Source organism: Myxocyprinus asiaticus, chromosome 26 (genome assembly GCF_019703515.2).
Source record: "Myxocyprinus asiaticus isolate MX2 ecotype Aquarium Trade chromosome 26, UBuf_Myxa_2, whole genome shotgun sequence".
Lineage (NCBI taxonomy): Eukaryota > Metazoa > Chordata > Actinopteri > Cypriniformes > Catostomidae > Myxocyprinus > Myxocyprinus asiaticus.
The window spans coordinates 27,308,741-27,336,073 of NC_059369.1; the positions used below are offsets into that span (position 1 = coordinate 27,308,741).

Genomic DNA, 27,333 nt, shown 5'->3' on the forward strand with positions numbered 1-27,333 from the left:
GATTTTGAGTCAATTTTATATATTAAATACTTTTTAAATGTTGCAAATTTATGTAGTTAATGAAAATCCCTGAAATTATCACATATATTCTGAGACAAAATATTTATTTGATATTTTCAGTTTTGTTCAAAGACATTAAATCAAACGTTTTTCAATAACTGACCATTAAGAGAAAAGATAGTATTTGGGATAAATAAAATAAAATAAAATAAAATAAAATAAAAGAAAAGAAAAGAAAATGAACTTGTTCATAAAATGTTTAAGATGTAATAAAATGCCAAATGTGTTTTATCAGGAAATGGTGCACCCTTTCTGAAGTGGTTATTTTGAATGAGCATTATCTTAATTTGTTAAAATAAATAATAAAAATTAAAAAACATCTATCTCAAAATTATTTGCATTAGTTGACAAATTTTGCTCTATAACTATTGCCTCTGTATATATATATATATATATATATATATATATATATATATATATATATATATTATTATTATTATTATTATTATTATTATTATTATTTTCTTGATACATTTTGAGTAGAAAAATTTTGAGTAGCAAATTTTTCTTAAGGTGTACTAAAAGTAGCTTTAGATTAAATCAAGTGTTTCACACTGCAGGTCACTGCTGGTAGGCTACTGCTTGAAAAGTCATGACAAATACCTGTAATTTTCTAACTCTCTTGAACTACTAGCACCACCTTGTGACTATAAGTGGTTTTAATTTCTAAACAATGCTTATAACAGGACAATGACATTTTATTCAAATTACATTGTGTTGTCAGTGAAAAAGTTTGAACGATTATATATAAATATTTTATTTATGCAATTTAATGCAATTTAGTAGGTTCATTTGGCGTTTTTACGATATCAAGTTTATTTGATACACTAATAATACACTAATAATATATCAGTTTGTTATTTTAATTCATTTGTATAGACAATCAAATACCTAAGATATAAAATTCCTTCACAGACTAGATGTTTCCAAGTGACAAATACTAAGAGTTTAAAAACACCGTACTTTATGACTTTTCCCCAAAGGTAAAGAACTACTGTTGCCTAACATCATTTGTTTTTAGCACCCGTTTCTAAATGTCCAGGGCCTACAAATGGAAATAACTAGTGAGACGGGTTCTCAATCTCAAAATGAATTCAGGTTATCAACATACATAAACCTCTTTTGCATAATTTATGCCACAATAAAGTAATACTCGCTATGAGCACACATAAGCCCCGCCTCTTCTTCTTAACTTTGTTAACCGCGGAGGACACGCACCAGATCACTTGCAGCATCTCAAAGGATATGACTGGAATATACGCTGAGAGAATGAATGCTAACGTCGTGGTACTCGGCACTGATAATGTTGGAAAATCTGGTAAGAAACTATACCATGAAATGCATCCATAAACATGCATTTTTCTTCGGTCAGCTTTATTTTTCTATCTTTGTTCTTGAACATCCTTAATGACAGAGCTGCTGGTCTGTGATTATAAACGACTTTTGTTTTGCAGCACTCACTGTCCGATTCCTGACTCGTAGATTCATCGGAGAATATGGAGATATTGGTAAGTTCCCCCTTCATTTTGACTGCTTTATCAGTTTAGAAAATGACATTTTGTTGGAACTGTTTTTCCCCCCTACAGAATCCATTTACAGTCACAATGTTGTTGTGGATGGACGAGAGCAAACTCTAAATATATGGGATGCACCATATTCACAGTCACAGGTGATTCATCATCTCAGAACCGTTTGTAAAGTTTAGGCTTTTTGGTAACTTTGTTGTTGAATTATTTCGGTAAGATATATAATGCGTTAATTAGTGAATAGATACAACAAATATTAAAAATGCCATCTCAGATGTTGATAAAATGCCATATGGAAACAAGTGTTGAGGAAAAGGTTCTTCTCTCAGCAGGACCTGTTTTCTGAATCCTTGATGTGTGAAAAAAGAGTCCAGTGGGCAGATGGTTTTGTGCTGGTCTACAGCATCTGTGACCGAGCCAGTTTCAACGCTGTCACCAGACTCATCCAAACAATTAAAACCTCCAAGGACTTTCTGGGCTTTGAGAAGATGCCCATAGTTATCGTGGGAAACAAGAGGGATCTGCACCATCGCCGTACGGTCCTTAGTGAGGAGGGCAGGCTGCTTGCACTCTCCGCAGACTGTCAATTCTATGAGGTCTCAGCTGCGGAGAATTACCACAGTGTCCTCATGGTTTTCCATGGGCTTGTGAACCGCATCAGGGAGTCCAGGGTGTCTGTGAAAAGGTTAACAGGCATCAAGGGCATTGTGAAGAGCATGTCTGCAGTGTTCGCCCGCAGGAGAACAGATTCACTGTGAAGCTAGTGGGAGCTCTGGAAATAAAGCTTTAAGTGGTTTGATATGACCCATTTTTGATGCCAAAGAGGGACATGTTGTGCTTAGCCCATTGCTGGGGCTTGCACAAGAGTCCCTGATATCTCTTATGTCTACAGCTGGAGCGGAGTGGGGCACTAACAGAAGAGATTGTCCAAGCGTGTCTGCCAAGGTGGTGGCCTCTTTCTGAGAACATGCATTCTCGATAAAGTGGTATAATTGTGGCAAAACACTAACCAGCAGATTATGTCAATCAAAAGTGGAGTGAATATTTCATTGTAAAATGTGAAATATGTTCTTTAAACTCCTTTGCCTGCTCTTAGCAGAACATGTTGCATTGCTTTTGCATATAAACATTAGTGGTGCTGGCAAAAGGCTGGTGAACACTAGTGATTACGGCAGTGGGAATTTTTCGTGAGTCAGTGCTAAGCTGCTGATGTGCTGTGGTCTAAAAATATTAGCAGAAGCAAGGCAACATTGTCGTCTGCTACATTTATCAAATATAGCAAGTCTGCCACACTAGAGGTATCATCATTCAAGGAGCTGTCATATAATAGGTTCAAGGCCATCTTGCAGTTACATAACAATGGACTACATAACATATGAACACAGTATGCATTTTTCATAGCTTCCTTTTCAAGGCTGTGTAAGGGCTTTTTGAAGAATACTCTCGTGTTGATTTCTAAACCACACAATGTCAATATAAAGCCAATAACCCCAATGACTTCCCATGAGTGCCATTTTACAGAAAAATTTTCAGTCAGCCATCATCAGTCAATGAGTATGCTATTTGTAACAAATGGAGCATATAGTTACTATCAAAATTGGCAGTGAAAAAGTATGTTGACTTGAGAAAGATAAAAAAAATGGAAGTATAAAGTGAAACTAATTCAGTGAATTATTGGTGTACAGATGTTTTGACAGTTTCTATAAATGTGTAATTTGCAAACAATCTGAATGAAAGAAAAAAATCATAAATGCATACAGTATATTTATAGATCATGTACAGTTATCACAAGTATGTATGGTTTTTATTGATAAAACTGTTTTATTAATGCATAGCCTTGATGATAATATTGTTTATACTTATTAAAAAAAATTAAACATCAGTGCTTGACACAGGCTTAAAATATGCTGTATCTTAAAGTGGTCTAATATAACTGAAAACTACTGCTTTAATAAGTGTGTCATTTTTAGTAATTTTTAAAGAGAAAAATCATGAAAACAAATTATTCCTGTGCCCACTGTTAATATCTTAAACACACATAGGAATTCTACTCAGTTAAATAGTACACTCATAATATTTTAAAAAGCTGTGACATTTTATAATTTAATTTACAGTATTCAATTTAGTACACTTCACTGAATTTAGTCTTAATTGGTTTGTTTTCTGTAGACAAATATATATATATATATAAATATATTTCAAAAGTTTCAAAAGTTTTGAAACACTTGACTGAAATGTTTCACATGATCTTAAAAATCTTTTGATCTGAAGGTGTATGCTTAAATGTTTGAAATTAGTTTTGTAGACAAAAATATAATTGTGCCACCATATTAATTTATTTCATTATAAAACTAAAATTTAATAAAAAAAATGTTTTTTGAAATTGATGACTTGGATCAAATAATAAAGAAAAGCAGCCAATAAGTGCCCAACATGGATGGGAACTCCTTCAATACTGTTTAAAAAGCATCCCAGGTTGATACCTCAAGAAGTTGGCTGAAAAAATGTCAAGAGTACATTTGACACTTTGACTACTTTGAAGATGCTAAAATATAACACAGTTTCGATTTATTTTGGATTTTGTTTGGTCACAACATAATTCCCATAGTTCCATTTATGTTATTCCATAGTTTTGATGACTTTACTATTATTCTAAAATGTGAAAAAAAAAAAAAAATATATATATATATATATATATATATATATATATAGGAATTAAAATAACTTTTAAATAGGATTTGCTACCAATTATATATATAAAATAAAGAATGAATGTTTCAAAACTTTTGACTGGAAGTATATATATACAGGTGCATCTCAATAAATTAGAATGTCATGGAAAAGTTCATTTATTTCAGTAATTCAACTCAGATTGTGAAACTCGTGTATTAAATAAATTCAATGCACACAGACTGAAGTAGTTTAAGTCTTTGGTTCTTTTAATAGTGATGATTTTGGCTAACATTTAACAAAAACCCACCAATTCACTATCTCAAAAAATTAGAATATGGTAACATGCCAATCAGCTAATCAACTCAAAACACCTGCAAAGGTTTCCTGAGCCTTCAAAGTGGTCTCTCAGTTTGGTTCACTAGGCTACACAATCATGGGGAAGACTGCTGATCTGAAAGTTGTCCAGAAGACAATCATTGACACCCTTCACAAGGAGGGTAAGCCACAAACATTCATTGCCAAAGAAGCTGGCTGTTCACAGAGTGCTGTATCCAAGCATGTTAACAAAGTTGAGTGGAAGGAAAAAGTGTGGAAGAAAAAGATGCACAACCAACCGAGAGAACCGCAGCCTTATGAGGATTGTCAAGCAAAATCGATTCAAGAATTTGGGTGAACTTCAAAAGGAATGGACTGAGGCTGGGGTCAAGGCATCAAGAGCCACCACACACAGACGTGTCAAGGAATTTGGCTACAGTTGTCGTATTCCTCTTGTTAAGCCACTCCTGAACCACAGACAATGTCAGAGGCGTCTTACCTGGGCTAAGCAGAAGAAGAACTGGACTGTTGCCCAGTGGTCCAAAGTCCTCTTTTCAGATGAGAGCAAATTTTGTATTTCATTTGGAAACCAAGGTCCTAGAGTCTGGAGGAAGGGTGGAGAAGCTCATAGCCCAAGTTGCTTGAAGTCCAGTGTTAAGTTTCCACAGTCTGTGATGATTTGGGGTGCAGTGTCATCTGCTGGTGTTGGTCCATTGTGTTTTTTGAAAACCAAAGTCACTGCACCCGTTTACCAAGAAATTTTGGAGCACTTCATGCTTCCTTCTGCTGACCAGCTTTTTAAAGATGCTGATTTCATTTTCCAGCAGGATTTGGCACCTGCCCACACTGCCAAAAGCACCAAAAGTTGGTTAAATGACCATGGTGTTGGTGTGCTTGACTGGCCAGCAAACTCACCAGACCTGAACCCCATAGAGAATCTATGGGGTATTGTCAAGAGGAAAATGAGAAACAAGAGACCAAAAAATGCAGATGAGCTGAAGGCCACTGTCAAAGAAACCTGGGCTTCCATACCACCTCAGCCTTGCCACAAACTGATCACCTCCATGCCACGCCGAATTGAGGCAGTAATTAAAGCAAAAAGGAGCCCCTACCAAGTATTGAGTACATATACAGTAAATGAACATACTTTCCAGAAGGCCAACAATTCACTAAAAATGTTTTTTTTTTTATTGGCCTTATGATGTATTCTAATTTTTTGAGATAGTGAATTGGTGGGTTTTTGTTAAATGTGAGCCAAAATCATCACAATTAAAAGAACCAAAGACTTAAACTACTTCAGTCTGTGTGCACTGAATTTATTTAATACACGAGTTTCACAATTTGAGTTGAATTACTGAAATAAATGAACTTTTCCACGACATTCTAATTTATTGAGATGCACCTGTATATATATATATATATATATATATATATATATATATATATATATATATATATATATATATATATATATATATATATATATATATATAAAAATGATTGGTAGCAAATCCTATTTAAAAGTTATTTTAATTCGTGAGACTGGTGGTACACTGGTTTAATGGAGAAAAACACTATTCCACTCCTCACATCTTGGTTTTTCAAAGGACTTTTAGTTTAAATGGGAAAAGAGTTGTCCTGAATTTTAGAAGCAAAATCAAAACACCTTTTTCAAATTTATAATCAACAACTGTGGTCTGTAACTCTTGCTACAATAAACATACAATTGATGAGCTTTGCACCATTTCTGCAATTACAGTTAGTATTATACAATCAGTCACAAATTATGCTAGAGATTTCTTTATTTTATATCTCATCATTTCTCCTATTTCATCCATCATAAAAAATAAAGATATGCTTTGCTCAAAGTCACATTGTTTCTTTAACTAAACTATATTAATCATCCAGAGTGATTTTTGTACCACAACCACCTTTTATTTACCACGTTTTATTAAAGACATGAAATGCAAAGGAAAGCACCATTCAGAGCCTCCATATACAGTACAGTATGTAAAAATAAGCAGGTTCCTAACTGTTGCATTTTGCATTTGTAAAAGGGGTTGAGCTACCCCTCTGTCAGAATTTTAGCAATTATAAACCAGGACTGCCAAGTTCTCAAAATTTTCAACATTGCCTTGGTACCTGTCTACTTTTGGCCTAAAAGTGGGGGCGGTGTTCCTGCTGTTTTGCTCTGTGCGAGTGTAAGAAGAGGAGGAGATTTGGATGTGATCTGACCGACCCTTCCTAAAGGGGCTGTGGCTGGGTATGTTCTTGCTGCTCCCCCCGAAGAACCACTTTCTGCTGCATAGGAATTTGCTTTAAGACCTTCTTCTTCAGCAGGTGAGTCTCCTCTGATACCTCCAAGGGCTCTCTAGCCTTAAGAGCCTGCTTCTCAGAGTTGTCAGTGGAGCTGTGCAAGTGGTCCGCTCCTATAGACTCCAGTGTTGGGGAGCCACACAGACATTTTTCTACTCCATATTTCTCAATAGATTCAAAACTTCCTTCTAGCTTGGAGGATCGCCTGGAAAGCTGTTATTAAAGAAAACAAAGACATTCTTCAGTTGTCCATGTATGAAGGCCCTCAAAGGTAGCAGAAATTATGGAATTTGGCAATCACATATTTCTGTTCATTCACATGACTCTATCAGCATTAAAAAAACAGATGCAAAATGTCCTAGAGAAATCCACATGAAGATGAAAAATAACAAGTATCCCATGTGAGACATTAAAAGTTAAGAGCCAAATAGTGTGCACTGCACATTGGGGACTTTGGCCATTAATATTCCACCCAGACAGTGCTGGCCTGTCTTCGTCACTTCAGTTCCAAACACCTTTTTAACATTGCAAATGTATTATTTAGGAAATAATGATTCTCTCTTTCCCTGAAAATTCCATCATGCAGGCACAAGTGAAAAGTCACAAAACATCTCTCTGGAGCTCTTCCCATGTGGACAGATAGCCAGCTGCTAGAGGGCAGAGTAACTCTGGTGCCAGACCTACTGGAGTCTCCTTTTGTCTAGCTATTTTATGGGATCCCAAACAGTCCCAAGCCAGGGGTTAATTATGGAGGGATCGGTCTGTCTGTGGCCAATTACAGCTCTTTGTCACATTCCCTGACCTCTATTAACACCCAGGTCTAAGTGTCTGAAATCTAAGCTACAGTGAAAGCTTAAGAACTATCTAATTAAAACTTACAAGCACATGACTTATGTGAAGAGATATTGTGAAATTATTCATACTGACAGATTACATTAAATTAAAGGTGCACACTCAGTAATATTTTGTTTATGTTGTGCTGGCAGTTGTCATGGACTTATACTGACACTTAGTGGCTTTGATACAGCATCATGTTAAAGCAATAGTGTTTGGCTACCAATGCCATTGAAGAAATGCTCTATACCACCCTGATCTCATGAAAAATATGTGACACTGGTGACATTTTTGCAAAACAACATTACGCGGTTTCTTTAAACGTATGGCGGCAGATCTGAGGTGAAATGTCCACTATGTGGTGCTAAAAGCGAGTCAAATTTTATCCCAAACAGATGAGGTCTATTGAGTTTTAAATCAACAAAACTACCCTAAACCTTAAACCTAAACCTAACCAATAGTGTTATAAAAAAGCAAATGTGACTGGCATGGTCTACACAGGACTCATACCCCAGTCCTTTACATTGTAAATGCAACACACTATCAGTTGAGCTACCTGGTAATATGACTGCATTTGAAAAAGCTAGTAAATGTAGTTGGTTATGTAAAACAAACACTTTAAACTATAAAGTGTTAAGCTGTCATAGGATAGCACTGTGAGGAACAGAGCAAAAAGTATTCATGAACTGATAATTTGCCATTTTACTCGTGATTTGTGTGAAAGTGAATAAAAGTCATTGTTGTTGTAGCACATCCTAATGTTCATTTAAAAAAAAAAAAAGCAAATAAAATAAAGAACAGCTTGGTTACTGATATAACTTGAGTCTCATGTAAGTGTACATGATCGAACACATTTTTCAAAAATACTATTCATTTCTTTAGGGGTATGTTTTTTAATGAGGAAAATAATACACCTTTAAATCTTAAGATCGTCAAATAAATAAACTAAAAACGAAAGTTTAGGCTAGGCAAAAGTTTGTGGTAGAGGAAGGAGTCTGTCTCAGCCTGAATGGCACAGACACTGGGAACTCCTAAATCAAAGGAAGGCCAGAGTAGATCTGTATTTCATGTAGCCAACCAGAGTAAAGCACCTTATCTACTTCTAAGAATGTGTAGAAACGTGTGGCTTCGCCTCTTCACTGTTAACACTGTAGTGCTATCAGTGTTCTTCCACTCCAGATTTTCCACTCGGTTAAACTCACCTAGACCCTTAAGAAACATGCAGATACATGCATCAACATATCTCTCTCTCTTACTTCTACAGATAAGCTGGTGACTGAAAAACAAATGAACTTTCAGACAAAACAACCCAGATACTCAATGAATGATAAGATCAACTGTGAGATGTGATTAAATTGTACAGTCTAACAAAATGTAAAAACAAAAAGAAGGCAATAACACATGCCTGAAACACTATAAACGTGTTTTAAAAGAACTCTAAAGCCAAATGCAATTTTTCAGGAGATCATAGTCATCGATAAATCTGGATTTTGAGATTGCATTCATTAATTTTTGGCCAAATTACTGATATGTGATTCAGGTCATTTCTTTGCATGAATCTGAAATAAAAATTCTTCCAGGTGGTTTCCTGGCATTGTGATGTAATCGTCAATCAGCAGTCCTGTCACTCTACCTATACAATGTTTGTGCTAGCAGTCTGTAACTAATTACAATATCAGACCATGTTTCTCAGAAGAAGCCAGTGGGGTTTGTCCTACTGATGGACATCTTCCAGTGAGACTCGCTTGCTGTTTTTCATGAAATTTAAGACCAATATGGCAAGAAGAAAAATGGAGAACATTGAATGATTCTTTGCTTTCCTCTCTGATCTTATCTGGTATACACATTGCAATATAATTAATCAGGAACAGGGATCAAAAACATCTTTTATTACATCTACATGACTACTAGGTCAAAGAACCCACTGCACCTAGGAAAAGGTATGCAGCATGCCATGAAAAACCAGGGCTCCTCAGGCTGGAATTGGTGTGAATATTTATAAACCGTAAATCTGTATGAGCATGACTAAATATCACACGCATGTTTAGAATCTTTATATCTTGAGGAGTCATCGGCTTTTGGAATAACACATGGCCAAGTGTTTAACTGAGCTATTCTTACTTCATAGCACATGTAGATGATAAAGTAGGACAATTTATTGAGTCATCTGAGGGTTAATTAAAATTAACAATGAGCTTACAGTTTGACCTGCATGAGATCACAAAGTTATATAAATCAATACTTGAGTACCACCATGAGAATAAATATAATTAAATTCTGATTAAGTTCAGAGAAGCTCAGGCAATGGCTATGATCAAATTCATTCAATTAATTTCTTTTTTTCATTCTGGTCTGGGCTTTATTCTATATCCTACTGTGGCATGAGCTAACCAATGATACTTTTATTTTCTTTCCATTGACTAGATCTGACCGACCTTAATTGTGTTAGAGCAAAGTGGCTGAAATAAATGTGTATATGTATCTACCAGTAGGCTTCTGAACTGAATCACCTCCCTGGGTTTGGGTTTCTTTAGTTCAATGTAAATTAAAGTTCCAGTTGCATTTTATGTTTACACAGTTTATGGGTTGAAGTCATAATATATGGAACATATACTTTAGTCTTAAGTTTTTGCTTTCTTGTGACTACAAATGCAGTAAAATCCCAATTTAAATTATGTGGTAGAATTAAACACCGGAAACATGCGGGATGACAAGAAAACAAAATGTACATATACAAGCATTAGTCTCTGTTCAGGTAATCAAACAAGATCAAATTCCGACTGACACACATAGATGCACTGTTCTATAGGCAACTTTATCACTGTTGCAGACAACAATGTTTCTAAAGTCTATTTAATGACTATCACCCAAACAGACCACATTATGATCTCATCCCCACTCTGTCTTCTCTTCCTTCCCTTGTGCTGTTTCATCCAAAGTCAATATAAAATGTACTCCATGGGTAATTACATCTTCATACTGTAGCTGCTCTGGCTCAGAGTCATTTTAATTCATTCACATTGTTGTCCTCTCAGTAAACCCTGTTCAAATATCACTAAACTAATCTTAGGACTACCAGTATCTCACATACAGTAGTAAAAAATGTATACTGAAGAAACCATAGAGGTGATGTAAGCTATTTTTTTGAATTCCAAGAAAAACCATTCCATTTCCCTACTACCTGACAGATGAACTTCTTTTTAATGTTTTTTTTTTTTTTTTTTTTGGCCAATCAGAAAAGTTGGTCAATTACATTATGCTCTCTCCTTCTCGTCCCTTTCTGACATTGGGATGGCTGACATGTCTTTGCAAGGCAGGGTTTTGGAGAAGAGGCATGTGGTTGGTCTAATTTAGTGGATAATGCTTCATTCCATTAAACTCGAAAAGTCAGAATTTCCAACTTCCTACTAAAAGTGCAATGTAACACAATGTAACAATCAGTCAGGCTTCAAAAGTGGATATTCCACTAAGACTGCCCTGCTGTCTGTCACCGAGATGCTGAGACAGGCGAGAGCAGGATCCAGATCATCCATCCTTATTCTACTGGACCTATCTGCAGCCTTTGACACAGTCAACCAGCAGATCCTCCTGTCCACCCTCTCTACTCTGGGCATCACAGGAACTGCGCTTGGCTGGTTCAAGTCCTATCTCTCAGGTAGGTCTTTCAAGGTAGGCTGGAGAGGTGAGGTGCCCAAGTCACATCAGCTACTTACTGGGGTACCTCAGGGCTCAGTGCTTGGACCACTTCTCTTCTCTATATACACAACATCACTGAGACCCATCATTCAAGCACATGGGTTCTGTTACCACTGCTATGCTGCTGACACACAGCTCTACTTGTCTTTTCAGCCTGATGTCCCCTCCCTCAGTATCAGCTCGAATCTCGGCCTGGATGAAGGATCACCACCTGCAACTCTACCTAGAGAAAACTGAGCTCCTCGTTGTTCCAGCCAACCCTGCTGGTGAGCACAACATCCCCATTCAGCTGGGTTCATCCACAATAACACCTTCCAAAACTGTCAGAAATGTAGGGGTAACCATCGACAACAAACTCAGTTTCGCCAGACACATCTCAAAGACAATCATGTAGATTTACACTCTACAACATTAGAAAAATAAGACCCTTCCTTTCTGAACATGCCACACAACTCCTTGTTCAGTCATTTGTTATATCTAGACTGGATTACTGTAATGCTCTCATTGCCAGCCTTCCTGCATGCACAATTAGGCCCCTGCAAATGATCCAGAATGCAGCAGCACGTTTGGCCTTCAATGAACCAAAGAGAGTTAATGTTACACCACTCCTTGTCTCTCTACATTGGCTGCCAGCTGCTGCATGCATCAAGTTCAAGGCTCTGATGCTGGCATACTGAACAGTTACTGGATCTGCTCCAGCTTCCCTTAAATCATTCCTGCAGAGCTACGTTCCCACCAGAAGCCTGTGGTCGGCTAATGAGCAGTGTCTTGTTGTACCAACACAAAGAGGCACCAAATCACTTTCCCAAACTTTCGGCTTCACTGTACCTCAGTGGTGGAACGACCTTCCCAACTCCATCCGTGATGCAGATACCCTTTCGGTCTTCAAAAAACAGCTGAAGACACATCTTTTTCATGAGCACTTGACCATACGCTCATAATAATAATAATAATAATAATAATAATAATAATAATATAAAATTATTAATCTTGTTGCACTTTAATCTGTCTTGGATAGTATTTTTCTGATGCAATTTAAACTTTGTAATGCAGCACTTTTCGTACTACTGTCCCCTTTAGATGAATCGCTTATGTTGTATTATTTCTCTTTTGCAAGTCACTTTGGATAAAAGCATCTGCTACATGAATAAATGTAGACGATGAAGTAAAGAACCCAAGTGCAAATTTATTCCAACTCGTGATATCCAAAACCCTAACTACAAACATGAATGAAACATAAACATAAACTTGACTTGACATAAGCTTGACTTAACATAAACTTGAATTCACAACCAACGTTACATTCAACAATACCTGACAATGGACAATGGAAAACATGAGGGTTAAATACATGAACATGGGAGAATACATGACAAGGATAACCAATAAACACAAAGAACTCTAAACAAGATAACAAGACAATCAACCAATGAAAACAAGACACATGAACATGGAGGGAAACATGAAATCACATGACAAGGGAACCACATAACATGAAACAGGAACTAGAATTTCAAAATAAAAGACATGAAAAACATGAACCAACAAAATACATAGACATATCCCCCCCACTAAGGGGCGGCTCCCGACGCCCCAACACATGAACAAAATACATTAAACATGGCATAAACCCAAAGTTCTGTAGGGAAGTGGGGCCCTGAAAGGCTCGAGGGGCAAAGCCATGGAAGGCGGAGCTGTGAGAGGCTCGAGGGGCAAAGCCATGGAAGGCTCAGGGCTGAGAGCTGTGGAAGGCTCGGGGCTGAGAGCCATGGAAGAGAGTACAGGCAGAGACTGGGGAACGACCTCCGTGGTCGTGAGCATAGGCAGAGACTGGGGAACAACCTCCGTGGTCGTAAGCATAGGCAGAGACTGGGGAATGACCTCCGTGGTCGTAAGCATAGGCAGAGACTGGGGAATGACCTCCGTGGTCGTGAGCATGGGCAGAGACTGGGGATGTGGAGTCCTTTTCCTTCTCCTCCTCTTCCGGCCAGCAGAAAGCGTGGATACGGGGATGGTCGAGGCTACAGGCATTGGTTCTGGGACGGTCGAGGCTACAGGCACTGGCTCTAGGGTGGTCGAGGCTACAGGCACTGACTCTGGGACAGTTGAGGCTACAGGCATTGGCACTGGGACGGTCGAGGCTACAGGCATTGCCTTTGGCTCATTAACCATGGCAGACATGGGCACTGGCTCGTTAACCGTGGCAGGCATGGGCACTGGCTCGTTGACCGTGGCAGGCATGGGTACTGGCTCATTAACCGTGGCAGGCATGGGCACTGGCTCGTTGACCATGGCAGGTATGGGCACTGGCTCTTTGACCGTGGCAGGCATGGGCACTGGCTCGTTGACCGTGGCAGGCATGGGCACAGGATGTGGCCCGGGGTTCCTGCCATAATTCACAGCATATGGGGGAAATGCAACTTCTGTGGTTGCTACCACTGACTGCAGCAGGGAATCGACCACTGGAAACTGGAGAGGATGAGCCCCCCCAAAAAATTATTTAGGGGAATTGGAGAGGAGTTACTTTGGAGATAAGGGGCGTGGAATGCACGGAGACAGGGGCTGTGGAAGGCTGCGAGGGAGGAGTCATGGAAGGCTTGGAGCTAGAAGGTGGCACGGGGTTCCCGCCATAATCCACAGTTTGAGGGGAAAATGCTGGGAGAGGAGTCACCTTATCTGTTATATATGTCGATGCAACTGAAGGGTAATGGAGGATCAACGTGGCTCTGACATATTCCAAAAAGGAAAGATTCTCCACTTGTGGAAGAGCTGGTGGACGGTGAAAGTTCAAACCCATTCTATAGACACTATTCTCCGCGGCACCCATGCACAACTCATCATGTGCCCCGCTGAGAGCGAGAACCACACATTATAGCGACCACGAGGAGATTACCCCATGTGACTCTACCCTCCTTAGCAACTGGGCCAATTTGGTTGCTTAGGAGACCTGGCTGGAGTCACTCAGCACGCCCTGAATTCAAACTCATGACCCCAGGGGTGGTAGTCAGCTACCAGGCCCCCTAGTAATTAGCTGTTTATTGATTACAGGTGACACTGATTATAACTCTGGTGATCGGGAGCAGAGAATGGTAGTTGGTGGAGAGCCCGATGGGTGCATGGCAGTGGACATGAGTGTCATTACAGACCCTCTCGCTATTCCAAAACCAGTGGTCCACAGCAGGCACCTCGGATGGTTCACCTGGCCAGGGGAGGTTGGAAGCCGAGTACACACTGGAATGGGGTAAGAGCAGACTGACAAAGGGAGTTTTGTGAATACTCGGCCCAGGGCAGATGGCGGCTTCAATGATTCTGGTGATGATGACAATAGGTTTTCAGTGATCTGCCCACTTCTTGGATCATTTGTTCTTTTTGCCCATTCATTTGTGAATGATATCCTAAAGACAGACATACAGACATGCATAGGAGTGATAGGAAGGCTTTCTGTACCTTGGAGATGAACTGGGGACTGCGGTCAAACATTATGTCATCCAGTAGGCTGAAATTCCGGAAGACATGATGGAATAAGGTCTCTGTGGCTTCCAGGGCTGTATGGAACTAGGCAGCAGGCCTTGGAGAAACAGTCAACAACGACCAGAACACAGGTGAAGCCCTTGGATGATGGTAAATCCACGATGAAATCAACACCCAGGTGTGACCAGGGGCACTGAGGAATGGGTAGAGGCAGAAGCTTCCCAGCTGGAAGGTGTCGAGGAGTTTTAGACAGTGCAGGTGGGGCAAGATTGCACAAACCTCCGGACTTCCCGTGTCATCTGAGGCCACCTTTATTGATTACAGATGAGCGAGAGGGTCTGGGCCATCCCTGATGTCCTGATCTCAATGAGGAGTGTACTGATTCCAGAAGGGGCTGGTGTAGCGGTGCTGGGACGTAAGTGCGGTCTTGAGGGCACTTGGCTGGAGGAGGGTCAGTGTTGGAAGCTTGGGGTGATCTGATCCTCCAGGGTCCAGTGGATGGGATTGATGATGATGGATGCAGGCAGAATAGGTTCAGGAGTGGTGGTATCCGGTATTGGAGCAGGTATATGTGACAGTATACCCGCCTTGACGTTCTTGGTCCCTGGTCGATAGGTTATATTGAATGAGAATCTGGTGAAGAATAAAGCCCACCGGGCCTGGCGAGGATTCAGTCTCTTAGCATCTCGGAGATACTCAAGATTACGATGGTCGGTTATTACCTGGAATGGGTGGCGTGAACCTTCCCGGTGTGAGCTCCTGGTTGCTGATGTCATAATTTATCTCGGCTGGAGATATCTTATGGGAGAAGAGTGCACAGGGATGTAGCTTAGCTGGTTGACCAAGTCTCTGGGATAACTCTATCCTGACACCAGTGGTTTCAAACACGAAAGGGAGTTCAAGGTGAAGATGTTTGAGTAGAGGGGCAGATGTGAAGGCTTGTTTGAGGGCTTGAAAGGTGTTTTCAGCTTCAGGGCTCCAAGGATGTTTCTTGGGATTCTTATGAAGTAAAGATGTTAGTGGTGAGGCGAGAGAGCTGAAGTTCCATATGAAGTGTTGATAAAAGTTTGAGAAGCCCAGGAAGCATTGGAGCTCTTTGATAGTTGATGGTGATGGCCAGGACTGCACGGCTTGCACCTTCCCCGGGTCCTATAATGTAGCCCAGGAATTGCACAGAAGAGAGGTGAAAAGAACATTTTTCTGCTTTGAGGAACAGGTGGTGTTTTTTGAGCCATTGGAGGACAAGTTTTATATGTTGTTGGTGTTCAGTCATGGAATTGGAGAAAATGAGTACATCGTCGATATAAATTATGATAAACTGATGGAGGTACACATGGAAGACCTCATTCATGAGTCCCGGGCATCACCCTATATTCATAATGTCTTGTAGGGGTCACGAAAGCGGTCTTCCATTTGTCACCCTTACGAATCCGGATAAGGTTGTAGGCACTGCTCAGATCTAGCTTTGTGAATATTGTAGCTCCCCTCAACATCTCAAGGGCGGCAGGGACCAGGGGAAGAGGGTAATGGAATTTGACTGTTACATCAAGGGCACGCTAGTCAATGCAGGGTCTTAGTCCTCCATCCTTCTTAGCAACAAAGAAGAAGCTAGAGGCTGCGGGTGAAGTGGAAGGGCGAATATATCCTTGTTTAAGAGCCTCATTGATGCATTCTTCCATGGCACGATGTTCAGGCAGTGAAAGAGGATAAATCTGACCATGAGGCAGAGGAGCACCAGGGAGTAGGTCAATAGCACAGTCCCATTGGCGGTGAGGAGATAGCTGTGTGGCCTTTTGGGGGCTGAAGACATCTAAGAAGTCCTTGTACACCGGCAGAATGGAGATGTTAGGGCTTTCTACAGATGTGGTATTCACTAAAGCTGCAGTTGTGGAGATGTGATATAAGGAGGAGACCGACAACTATGAGTTTGATGATGAAGACAAGGAGGAGTGTGAGGACGAGGTAAGGCCAGGCATCCGAGGAAACATTATTCACCCCAAGTTAGGATCTCAGGCCCAGGACACTACGGGAGAGTGTTGCACCAGCCAAGGTCTGCCAAGGACAATTTCTGATGTGGAACCCTCAAGAACGAGAAGTAGAATGTATTCAGTATGACAGGGATGGGAGCAGAGCGGTCGTGAATAGTCCAAGGTGAGACTTGACAATGATGTGTGTTAGAGGTGAGTATATAATGTTAGTAATGAGCTGTTTATTGATTGCAGGTGAGACTGATTAGAACTCTGGTGATCGGGAGTGGAGAATGGTAGGAGATGGAGAGCCAGACGAGGACGTGACATTATATATATATATATATATATATATATATATATATATATATATATATATATATATATATATATATAGGTGGTATTCAAAAAGTTTTTCAGGTGGTTCTGAAGTATGTGACTGGTGTTATGACAGGTTGCTAAGGTGTCTATTGTGTAGAGTAATATGATGAGGAAAGGGCAGAGTACGGTCAGATCACCACACTGCATGACAACACAATAAAGGGAGACTGCTATAGATTGAGGACCGCTGCTCTCCATCACCATATCCACATCAGGACAGCCTACTGGAGGTGTCGTGCTAGGCAAAGGTTAACAGATTAGAGTAATCTGTTGTGCACATTTCTCAGTGTCATCACTCCCCTGTGCTGACTGATGAGAAAAGGATAACAATGGAGCCCAGGAAAGTTAGAATAGCTTACTACAAAGAGGAAGGTCAGAGGCCTTTTAATCCAACATGATCACAAGGGAAGTCGACATATTGTTTTCGAGAGTTCCGGCACCCTAGCCCCATTATGCCGACTCACTGACAACCGACACCTCCTATCAGACATTTTTGTTTTGACTCCAGCATGTTTAACTTCCCCTGTCTTGCATCCAGAAATGTGTTTCCCCAGTTAGGGTGTTATGATTAACTAAAAACCAAGATTAAACTCTTTAAACTAACCTCCTGAAGTTAAGTTAAATACTGAGGACATCTGGTGACCTTTAAGATCTTAAAGAAGAGAAAGGTCACTATTTTTTACTTTAATTCAATGAGTTGCTCTCAGTCTATGAAGGAAATATTCACACTGTATTATGCAGAGCTAGGTGTGTGATCACAGCAGTAGTGGGTAATGAGGTTGGGGTGTGTGTTTGTGTATGTTTATGTGCGAGGTGTTAAGGGTCTATCCACATGTGAAGAGTCCACTGAATTCCAGACGCTTCACAGCACGCGAGAGGCCACATCAAATCTGGCCCAAGGATGACTGAATCACTCACCATAATAATAAGGAAAGTTGTGGAGTATTTACAAAATCAACCTTAAATCAACCGAATTAGTGATGTTCAAATGCGTCACTAACCTTGAGCTGCTCTGAATCATCATTAGTAATTTCCATCTGAGGACTGTGCTGCTGACCGTCTTTTAGAAACGCAGCCAGAGAGCTTGGGAGTCCCAGTACTATACCTGCTACAGTCTTCATACTCCTCTTAGTAAAGTCAACCTCCAAAAAGACAAAACCACAGATATTTTGTGTTTATCTGTATTTGTTTTTACTTTGTTCTGAACTCTAGAAACAATAATAAAAATAAAAACATTTTACAGTGTTCATGTAAGTGTACAATTTCTGCACCACAAGTGGCACAAAACAGAATAAAAAATACTGATTGTTTTCAAACAAACTTCAAACATTCCCCATCTACCACTGTTCAAACAAACAGGTAGTTCCACCCAAACTCAAACAATTGGTTGGTTTTTATGTCTGACCACAGATAGATTGATTTTCACTTGGTGCTGTAATGTCTGCAATATGAACGCTGTAAAGTGATACTGTAAAATTTAATTTCTGACAAACTCAGCATAAATGCACAATGTGAGCAGGTCCCAGATTTGCTTTTCCACAATAAAAGAATTGCATTATCACTTAAACTGCCATCTCATTCTAGACGAGTTCTTATATAAACCTATAAAATCCTACAAAATCTTCACTTTCTCTGCAACCAGGTAAGGCTGGGTATTGATACAGATTTCGAGATTCAATTCAATTCTGATTCACAAGCTCGATTCGATTCAATTTCGATTCGATTAAATAGTGATTCATACGGGTTTATTTAAGTTATAATGTTCCTTTTGCTTACATATAATATAAATTATCTCCCAGCTAATGCTGTTAATTATATAGGGGACCCTTTAACTAGGTTCATTAGGAAAATATAAATTTTACTAATGATATTTTATTACTTTTTCATCATTTTGGTCACATTTTAGCTTTTTTAAAATGAACAAATAAATGCATTCAATCAATGAAAAATATATTATATTTCATATCTTATTTTTGTTACATATTTATTGTTAAATTGCATAATTTGTACTAATTACAAGTATTTACACTGACTTGTTGAACACGTGCTAAAACAGGTACTGTCTCTTCAACAAAAAAACGGCATTTCTGTACTATGGCACGTTAACTTTAAATGAGCGCACGTTAACTAGAGAGGATTAGAATGGCTTTACCTTATCTGTACGATGCATGATTAGAATTAAATGCTTTTTTGTAGTTGTTTTTGATCAACAACTGACTGTAAAGAACAGAAAGGGTATTAAAGGTCATTTTAATCCAATACACTTTTTGTCAAATTCCGCGACTATCTCTTCACGGTCCGCTAACTGTCCATTCTATGTGAGCTCTGAAAAAAAATCCGGTGTTTGTACACAGCCCTGGCTCTGTAAATGGAAAAATATACAAAGTGGATCGGACCGATCCACACAGCACTATTGCGTGTGCATGAATTTGGGGGGTGGAGCTTCTGAAGGAGCACTGAAGGGAGGGGTGTGTTTGTTTGGCTGTTGAGTTCAAATATCAACAGTCTTTCTCAGGAATCGCTTACTCGACCTTTAAAAGAGACATTATTCAATGACAAATGTGTTGCGTGGATCTCGACCTTGAACATACATTACAGCAATTTTTACTCTCAACACACTGTGAAAGGATCTCGCTGCTGAACATTTCATGACTAAACTATACAATTACTGGTGAGTGAAATGTAAACATTTACCAGCCAGTTGCCAAATATATTCATTTTAGTCGCATAGCGCGAAATGTGGTTGGAAATGCGAGTGATTTCCTCTCACTGTAGTGGAGGGTTACATATTGAATGAAAGATCGATCTTGGGATTTAAGGATCGATATCGAGATGGTTCAAATGAAGATCACGATGCATCGGAAAAACTATATTTTTACCCACCCCTACAACCAGGGTAACTGCACAACAGAGACCAATTTAGACTGTGTGTTGTCTGAATGCAGTCTTAACCATCATGGACTGCAGTATGTACTGCACACTTTGTACCAGCTGGGGTTTTTTATTTACTGTACATGTGTTCCAGGTCCTAGCATTAAATGTAAAACCTTTAGCCAATGACATTTACTTTGCACCATTGGTACTTTCTGTACATATTTACACAGGACAGCGACTGTATCAATGGCAGAGAACAGTGAATACTCACTTAGGCTGTGCAAACAACTGGATTGGAGCCATTTCAACAGCTGTTGTTTTTTTGTTTTTTTTTACCTTTGTTTTACTTTTGCTGCCATGCACACTTTACAATTTAGAATTAGTACAGACCTAATAATGTGTACCAGTGTCTTTTTTTTTTTCACTTTACTGTCTCATTTGAGTTAATACTCACACATGTTCATGCAATGTCATTATGAGGTTCAGGAGGAGAGGTATAATAATCCACTCTTTACTGACAGTTGGACTACTGCATACTTACTGCATAAACACTTTATAACAATGGTCCGTCATTAATAGGTAATTATGCAGAAATTAATGCAGGACAAATGAGTAGTACTACATTAACACTTTAGTTACTACTATTAACTAATATGGAAACATGATTAACCAATCAGTAAGTAATAGCGAACTGTTGACTGAGGTAGTTCACTGTTAGGTAATCAATAATTACTGAATATGATTTTCCTCATTGAGAACTATTAACTAACTATGGCTAATTTAAAATAACTACTAATTAATTACTAATCAAAACATTAACATGTGTCTAAAATTTGAATGATTATGTTTTTACTATGAACAAGATCATGCATGGATTCTTTGTGGGAATTAATTTATGAATGTAACAGTTTGTTAAATCAAGGCTACAGTGTCTGGTAGAGTATCATAGTCAAGGATGTAACCACATATTCAGGATTGATGGGGACCAAATGTAATAATGTAATAATTAACCATGGAAAAAACCCATATTAGTAGACCAATATTATGAATATTGGGGGGATGTCCCCCTTGATGTCTATGGTGGTTATGGCCATAATCATAGTCAGCTTACCTTACAGAAATATAGGGATGTATGTGCCCAACCTGTGTATTCCTTGGGATATCTCTTCTGTTCATTAAAAAAGTATTAATTTCTGCATGTTTGATATTGCTAAAGATCTTTTTTTTAATAATTCTGGTAACCCATAAGTAATGAGTCAAGTGTTACCACATAAGTATCAAGGAATTACTAACGATCTGGACCATTATTTTAAAGTGAGGGTCATGGTAACGCATTATTAATTACTGAGATCTTACTGTTTCCTTCCTTGGGAGTTCAAGGTTATCTGGACCATTATTCTAAAGTGAAAACACATTATAAACCATTAATAGTAACTGAGGTGTTACTCAAGTGTTTGTTTCTACATTTTATTCATTTAATCAAACAGATAGTTAACAAACATTCACAGACATTCAAAACATTTTTTTCCTGGCATTGAATTATGAATCACTGAAATAATTGAACATAATTGCATAGGCTACAAACCTTTAGCAGGATATTGCTTTTAATTGCTGGTGCTCACAGTTACTACATGTTTTAAAAGTCTTATCTCTTAACATAAAGTAAAATAATAAAATGATGTGTCTATTATAGGACAAGTGTGTTGATCTCCACAAGACTTCAACAGAAAACGGAAAGAAACCCGGCGTGCAGCATGAGTCTGATTCCACATGTGTACTTCGCCCTAGACAGTACACTCAGTAAATACATACAGTTTTTATCAAATTAATTTGACATGTTTCCTCCTTTGCCGATGTTCGGTATGAACAGAACAGAAGGTATGTTAAAGTTTACCACATGCAGATGGATCGACAGGAGGGCGGAGCAAAATCGAACTCGCTTTTCTTTCAGTTTCAGCGCGAGCACTGAATATGGCGAACCCTGATTGGATTAGAAGCTTGATGGACCAGACACTCATTCTTTTTTTTCATTGGATCCATTAAGTTACTCAGAATCTTTTTTTTTTTTTTTTACTTCACATAAAATTAAACACTTCTTGTAAAATTAACCTACAGTATCTATAAATGAAAAAATAATTGTAAAAATGTTTTGTAATTATTATTTTTTGTGTATATTTGTGTGATTTCTTTAATTAATAAAGCGTTACCATGACCCTCACTTTAAAATAATTAGTAATTCCTTGTTTATGTGGTAGGCCTAACACTTGACTCATTACTTATGGGTTACCAAAATTATTTTTAAAAGACCTTCAGCAATATCAAACCTGCCTAAGTTAATAATTTGTACTGAACAGAAGGGATATCCCAACACATGTTGGGCACATACATCTGTAAGCTGATATAATACTTTACCAGACACTGTAGCCATGATTTAGAGAGCTGTTATGTTCATAAATTAATTCCAGCAAAGAACACCCGTGAGGCGAATGTTTCTCTGAAGATGCATTTCATGATTATGTTCACTATAAAAACATAATCATTCACATTTTAGACACATGCTAATGTTTTGATTAGAAATTAATTAGTAGTTATTTTAATTTAGCCATAGTTAGTTAATAGTTCTCAATGAGGAAAATCAAAATCAGTAATTACTGATTACCTAACAGTGAACTATCTCAGACATCAGTTTGCTATTACTTACTGATTGGTTAATCATGTTGCCATATTAGTTAATAGTAGTAACCAAAGTGTTAATGTAGTACTACTCATTAATCCTGCATTAATTCCTGCATAGTTACCTATTAATGACGGACCATTGTTACAAAGTGTTACCCAGAAGTGCACAGCCTAACACTTTTTTTAACCCCAAAACAAAATGAAGCCACTCTGCCATTTTGTACATCCTTTTGCAAGGACAAACTAACACATGAATATTGATGGCTGCTTACCAGGGGAGTCACACCAGGGATGCATGTGACCAGTTCCTGACCTTGACTTTTAGTGTGTTGGAGCTGTGCAGCTATCTTCTCAAAAGCACGACTGTAGACAGTGCCCGCCAGCGTTCCCAGCCTGCTAAGGCTGGGCTTTGGGCTTTTGGGCTCTCCCACTCTCCCATCATCTTCTGCAAAAAAAAACAAAAGTGGTTAAAACAGAGTGGTTAAAAATGATTCCATGCAGAATAAATTAAAATAGTTACAAATGGACAGAAATAGGACAGACAGAACCATTATTTTAAAGGATGTTTTAAAAATGCTTCCCCCACCCCATATAACAAATGGGAACTGGTTCTGTCAAGCTCCAAAAAAAAAAAAACTCCTTTCTGGAATATTGGTGTCTTATGGACCAATTTAATGGTACTGCACAGATACCACTTTTTTTCTCCCGATCTGATTCCATTACCTGAACTCTCAGAATCGGCCGATTCCATTCCGATATCGGTGTTGTTGTTTTTTCTTAATCAGTTTAGAATATCTATACCTCACTTTGTGGAAATAACTGGGGTACTATTTTATATGTAAAGAAACACAAACCTCTAACTACACATTATTTCAATATAAATGTTTAGTATATTAAAGGGGTCATGAAATGCTCTTTTTAAAATAGTTTTATGATCTTCCCTGAGGTCCATTGATAATGTTAGTAAAGTTTATTTTATTTTATTATTTATTTATTTATTTTTTTGCATTAAAACATAATTTAGTAATATACGATCATTTTACACCCTGTCTCAGGCCCTCTGCCTGAAATGCATGGTTTTGGCCTCAGCTCCTCCTTTAAACGTCACCGTAAACGCCCACTGTTCTGATTGGCTAACATTGTGCAGCCCCTCATATTCAGCCATACTTGAAACACTATCGGAAGAGAATGAACAAACTCCACAAGACCACAACATTTATAAAACTAAATTTCAGGGTTTACACATAATGCACATCCAACACATTGCATCAGAATATATAAAACTGTTCATCTCAAGCTGTTAACTGTTAAACTGTTAACACTCATACCCTGTCTACACCGGACGTGAGAGTTGTGTCAAAAGCAATAGAACCTATTATAATCAATGATACTGTCTACTAAGCCAGTCGTGATTACACTATGTAACACAATTTTTGTTCCTGGGTAGTAAATGTTATTTCCTAATTGCTTATGCCTCAAAAGTATAGAAAATGGCTACTATTCCCCACAAACTTTGCTTTTGTGACCAGGACAGTGATATATTGAAATTTACCTATTTCCAATGAGAAAACAGGCAAATTTGTGTCTTTTCATTCACATAAAGTCAGAAAAAAACAACATATGAATCCAAATTAACATGTATTTATACTAAAGTAATACAAAAATTACTACAAAAGATTTAGAAGTGAGTAGTTTTTCAAGATTTACAATTATACTGTAAATCACTTTCACGAATAAGCCCCCAAATGTACTCATCATACTTCAAGGCATCCAGCAAGGTCTTGATGCTATTGTAATCCTCTTTGAGGTGCACCGAGTGAGCCAGGGGAAGAGACGGGTACTTGTTACCATTATGGAGCAGCACGGCTTTGAGGCTCCCAATGAAGAGGCACCACTCATTCTGGTTACAGGCGATTCCGATTGCCTCGAACAGGCTGGTCACATTGTGGCAGAAGCAGAGCCCATCTTGACAGGTGAAGAAGTTGGAAAAGGTTTGGTGACGCTTCCTCTGATCTGCGACTTACACACTTTCATCCAACAAGTTCCACTGCTTGAGCCTAGATGTCAAAAGCTCGGCATTGGACTTGGTGAGACCAAGATATCAAAATCAAGTCATTGAGGTCTTTTTGGATGGGGTAGTATGGGTTTCTCTCTTCAGCTCCACCTCTGAAATTGTCATATGGATCTACAACGTCTTCCTCGCTCTCTGACTTGCTGCTCTCTTCTAAAGACAGCTGCTCTCTCTCTCTGGAGGAGTGGGTACGAGGAGCTCATGGCAGTGTGGCACCGGGGCAATGGATGAAGGAAGGTCCGGATACGTGAGCAGGTGCATTCTTTCCAGTCCGTTTGGAAGCGTCCACCATGCAGAAGTAGCAGTTGCTTGAGTGGTCAGTGTGTTCCCGCAAAATTCTTGGGATAGCGAACTTCATGGCTCTATTTTCCCCTCTGTACCATCCTACAAAAATACATTTATTTCACCCATGTAATGTGTAAGACATTTTTCATAAATGATATAATTTTTCAATAACTTTGAAAATTGTAAAACATTTTAAAATTTAAATCTTTTACAATTTTAAAAATTAACAAATTTTATAACATAAAATTCCAAGCAACAATTGTCCATCTTACCTTCCAGAGTTTTTTGCAGTGCTCGCAAGGTGAAATGAGGTACCCAGGGTTTGTCTTGATCCCCAACAGGCATGCCGAAATATGCCTTGTAGGCCTCACACATCTTAGCAGATGCTTCCGGGTGGCGGAGGACGAACCTCAGTTGCCTCCTTGTCTGAGACTGTCAATCCGCGCATCTTATAAAGTGGCTTGTTGAGCACGTTACCGTGGCGACATAGCACGTGTGGAGGCTTCATGCTATTCTCTGCGGCATCCACGCACAACTCACCACGCGCCCCACCGAGAGCAAGAACCACATTATAGCAACCACGAGGAGGTTACCCCATGTGACTCTACCCTCCCTAACAACCAGGCCAATTTGGTTGCTTAGGAGACCTGGCTGGAGTCACTCAGCATGCCCTGGATTTAAACTCATGACTCCAGGGATGGTAGTCAGTGTATTTACTCACTGAGCTACCCAGGCCCCCAGTTTATGCCTATTTTATTATATAATTTATATATTTGAAGTTAAATATGTAAAAATTACTTCTTAAGGTGTATGAAGCACATGCAGAATAAAAGCACACCTTAAAAAATATGACTATTTATAAGACAATTAATCGCCACAGCCCTAAAACGGACAAGTAATGGTCAAATTCGCAATTATTTGTTTGACAATTAATCGTCAGCCAAATTTCATAATCGTGACAGCCCTACTGTCTACTATGGAAGCGTTCATTGTGTCGCGTCTTGTCGTGCTGACAATAAAGAGATGTCACATTACATTTTGCACTGCACGCGCTGGCACTACTACTGCCAACAACACAACTAAACAGTTTAGAAAGTTTGTGATGACGCACCCGGCGTAGACAGCCTCAAGCTGTTGCGTCGTGTCGTGTAAATGGACACGCCCAATGTAAAAAGTGTGTCAGCGCCATAAACAATTAAAATGCTTTTTTTGCACTGGGGATTAAGTTTTGAGTTCTGAAATTCATAGTTTGTTTTTATAGTAGAAAGACCACTAATTTGTCAAAATATCAAAGAAAATTGGATTCCTCATGACATGACCCCTTTAAGAAAATTTTTATTGTGTTAACTAGTCTACTGGATAATGTAGCAGCAAAATTAACAGAAATTCCAGTGAAAGTCGTAATTAAACAAGAAGCCAACTTTCTTTGCACATTTTTTTTTAAACTCTCAAAGCTACTTGCGATTCACAAAGCTATTGCATGTATGTGGCAAAAGGTCTCTTGCTTATCATAAAGGAGGAAGCGGGAACCGGCTGAACAATCACGAAGTCTTCTAATTAGACACAACATAAAACTGCTTTTTTAGCATAACCATAACATTGACGCACACACAGCTCCGTGTGCTCTCTCACTTCTTTGGCTTTTCAGCCCAACACACGGAATGCACACGTTTAGCGGCTAAGTGCATTTCTTCTTTCTCTCTCTCTCTCTCGAACTTGTGTCTCCGGCTCTTCTTTATCCCCCTCCCAGCTGATTGGGGTAACTGTCACGAGCGCACCGGGCTCTCACTCACTGTCAGTCACCCGCTCTCACTCGCCTGAGTTTTAATCACGCACACCTGCAGCTCATCTTCACCTCGTTTGGACTTGCACTTAAATCTCACACTCACACTCAGTCAGTGTCTAGCCTTGTTGAAGTTTCCTTGGACTCACCTTTCGCTCTGCTGCAGTAAAAAACTTCTTATCAGTTTGTGACTTACCTGTTTATCAACGTTCTGCTCTGGATTTGCAAGATAAGTGACCTTGAGAACTCTGAGTTTACCGTATATCTACTTACCTGGGTGTAACTTGCCTGTTTATCAATGATCTGCTCTGGATGTGCAAGATAAGTGACCTTGAGAACTCTGAATTTACATTATGCCTTGAAATTCTGACCTGCTCCTTAGTTTATGGAAGTTACGAATCCTAA

The 27,333-nt window shown here is 39.0% G+C and overlaps 2 protein-coding genes across 5 annotated transcripts in view; one reads left to right on the forward strand and one right to left on the reverse strand.

Annotated features, from left to right (window-relative positions):
• Positions 1 to 1,076: 1,076 nt before the first annotated feature.
• LOC127417427 (ras-related and estrogen-regulated growth inhibitor-like protein) lies at positions 1,077 to 3,476 on the forward strand. Of its 4 annotated transcripts, none has more exons than XM_051657482.1 (4): positions 1,077 to 1,378; positions 1,515 to 1,568; positions 1,647 to 1,729; positions 1,919 to 3,476. In XM_051657482.1, the coding sequence occupies exons 1-4, from the start codon at positions 1,219 to 1,221 to the stop codon at positions 2,342 to 2,344; spliced, it is 723 nt and encodes a 240-aa protein (XP_051513442.1). In that variant the 5' UTR covers positions 1,077 to 1,218; the 3' UTR covers positions 2,345 to 3,476. The 4 variants fall into 4 exon arrangements, with proteins under 4 accessions (XP_051513442.1, XP_051513441.1, XP_051513438.1 ...); XM_051657481.1 differs by having other exon boundaries at positions 1,078 to 1,378; positions 1,916 to 3,476; XM_051657478.1 differs by having other exon boundaries at positions 1,078 to 1,378; positions 1,515 to 1,729; positions 1,916 to 3,476.
• A 2,644-nt stretch (positions 3,477 to 6,120) lies between these two features.
• Positions 6,121 to 27,333, reverse strand: part of LOC127417425 (perilipin-1-like) — a 36,217-nt gene continuing 15,004 nt past the window's right edge. The window contains exons 6-8 of the mRNA XM_051657476.1: positions 23,062 to 23,234; positions 18,241 to 18,381; positions 6,121 to 7,103 (exon numbers count right to left, since the gene is read on the reverse strand). Of these exons, the coding sequence (XP_051513436.1) occupies positions 6,819 to 7,103; positions 18,241 to 18,381; positions 23,062 to 23,234 (599 nt within the window). The 3' untranslated portion in view covers positions 6,121 to 6,818. The remainder of the gene's footprint in view (positions 7,104 to 18,240; positions 18,382 to 23,061; positions 23,235 to 27,333) is intronic.

Excerpts from the sequence above, each read along its gene's own strand:
- LOC127417427 (XM_051657478.1), top strand. The coding sequence starts at position 1,219 with ATGAGCACACATAAGCCCCGCCTCTTCTTCTTAACTTTGTTAACCGCG. Across the intron at positions 1,379-1,514 it reads TGATAATGTTGGAAAATCTG|CACTCACTGTCCGATTCCTG; the intron begins GTAAGAAACTAT and ends TTTGTTTTGCAG. Across the intron at positions 1,730-1,915 it reads CACCATATTCACAGTCACAG|CAGGACCTGTTTTCTGAATC; the intron begins GTGATTCATCAT and ends TTCTTCTCTCAG.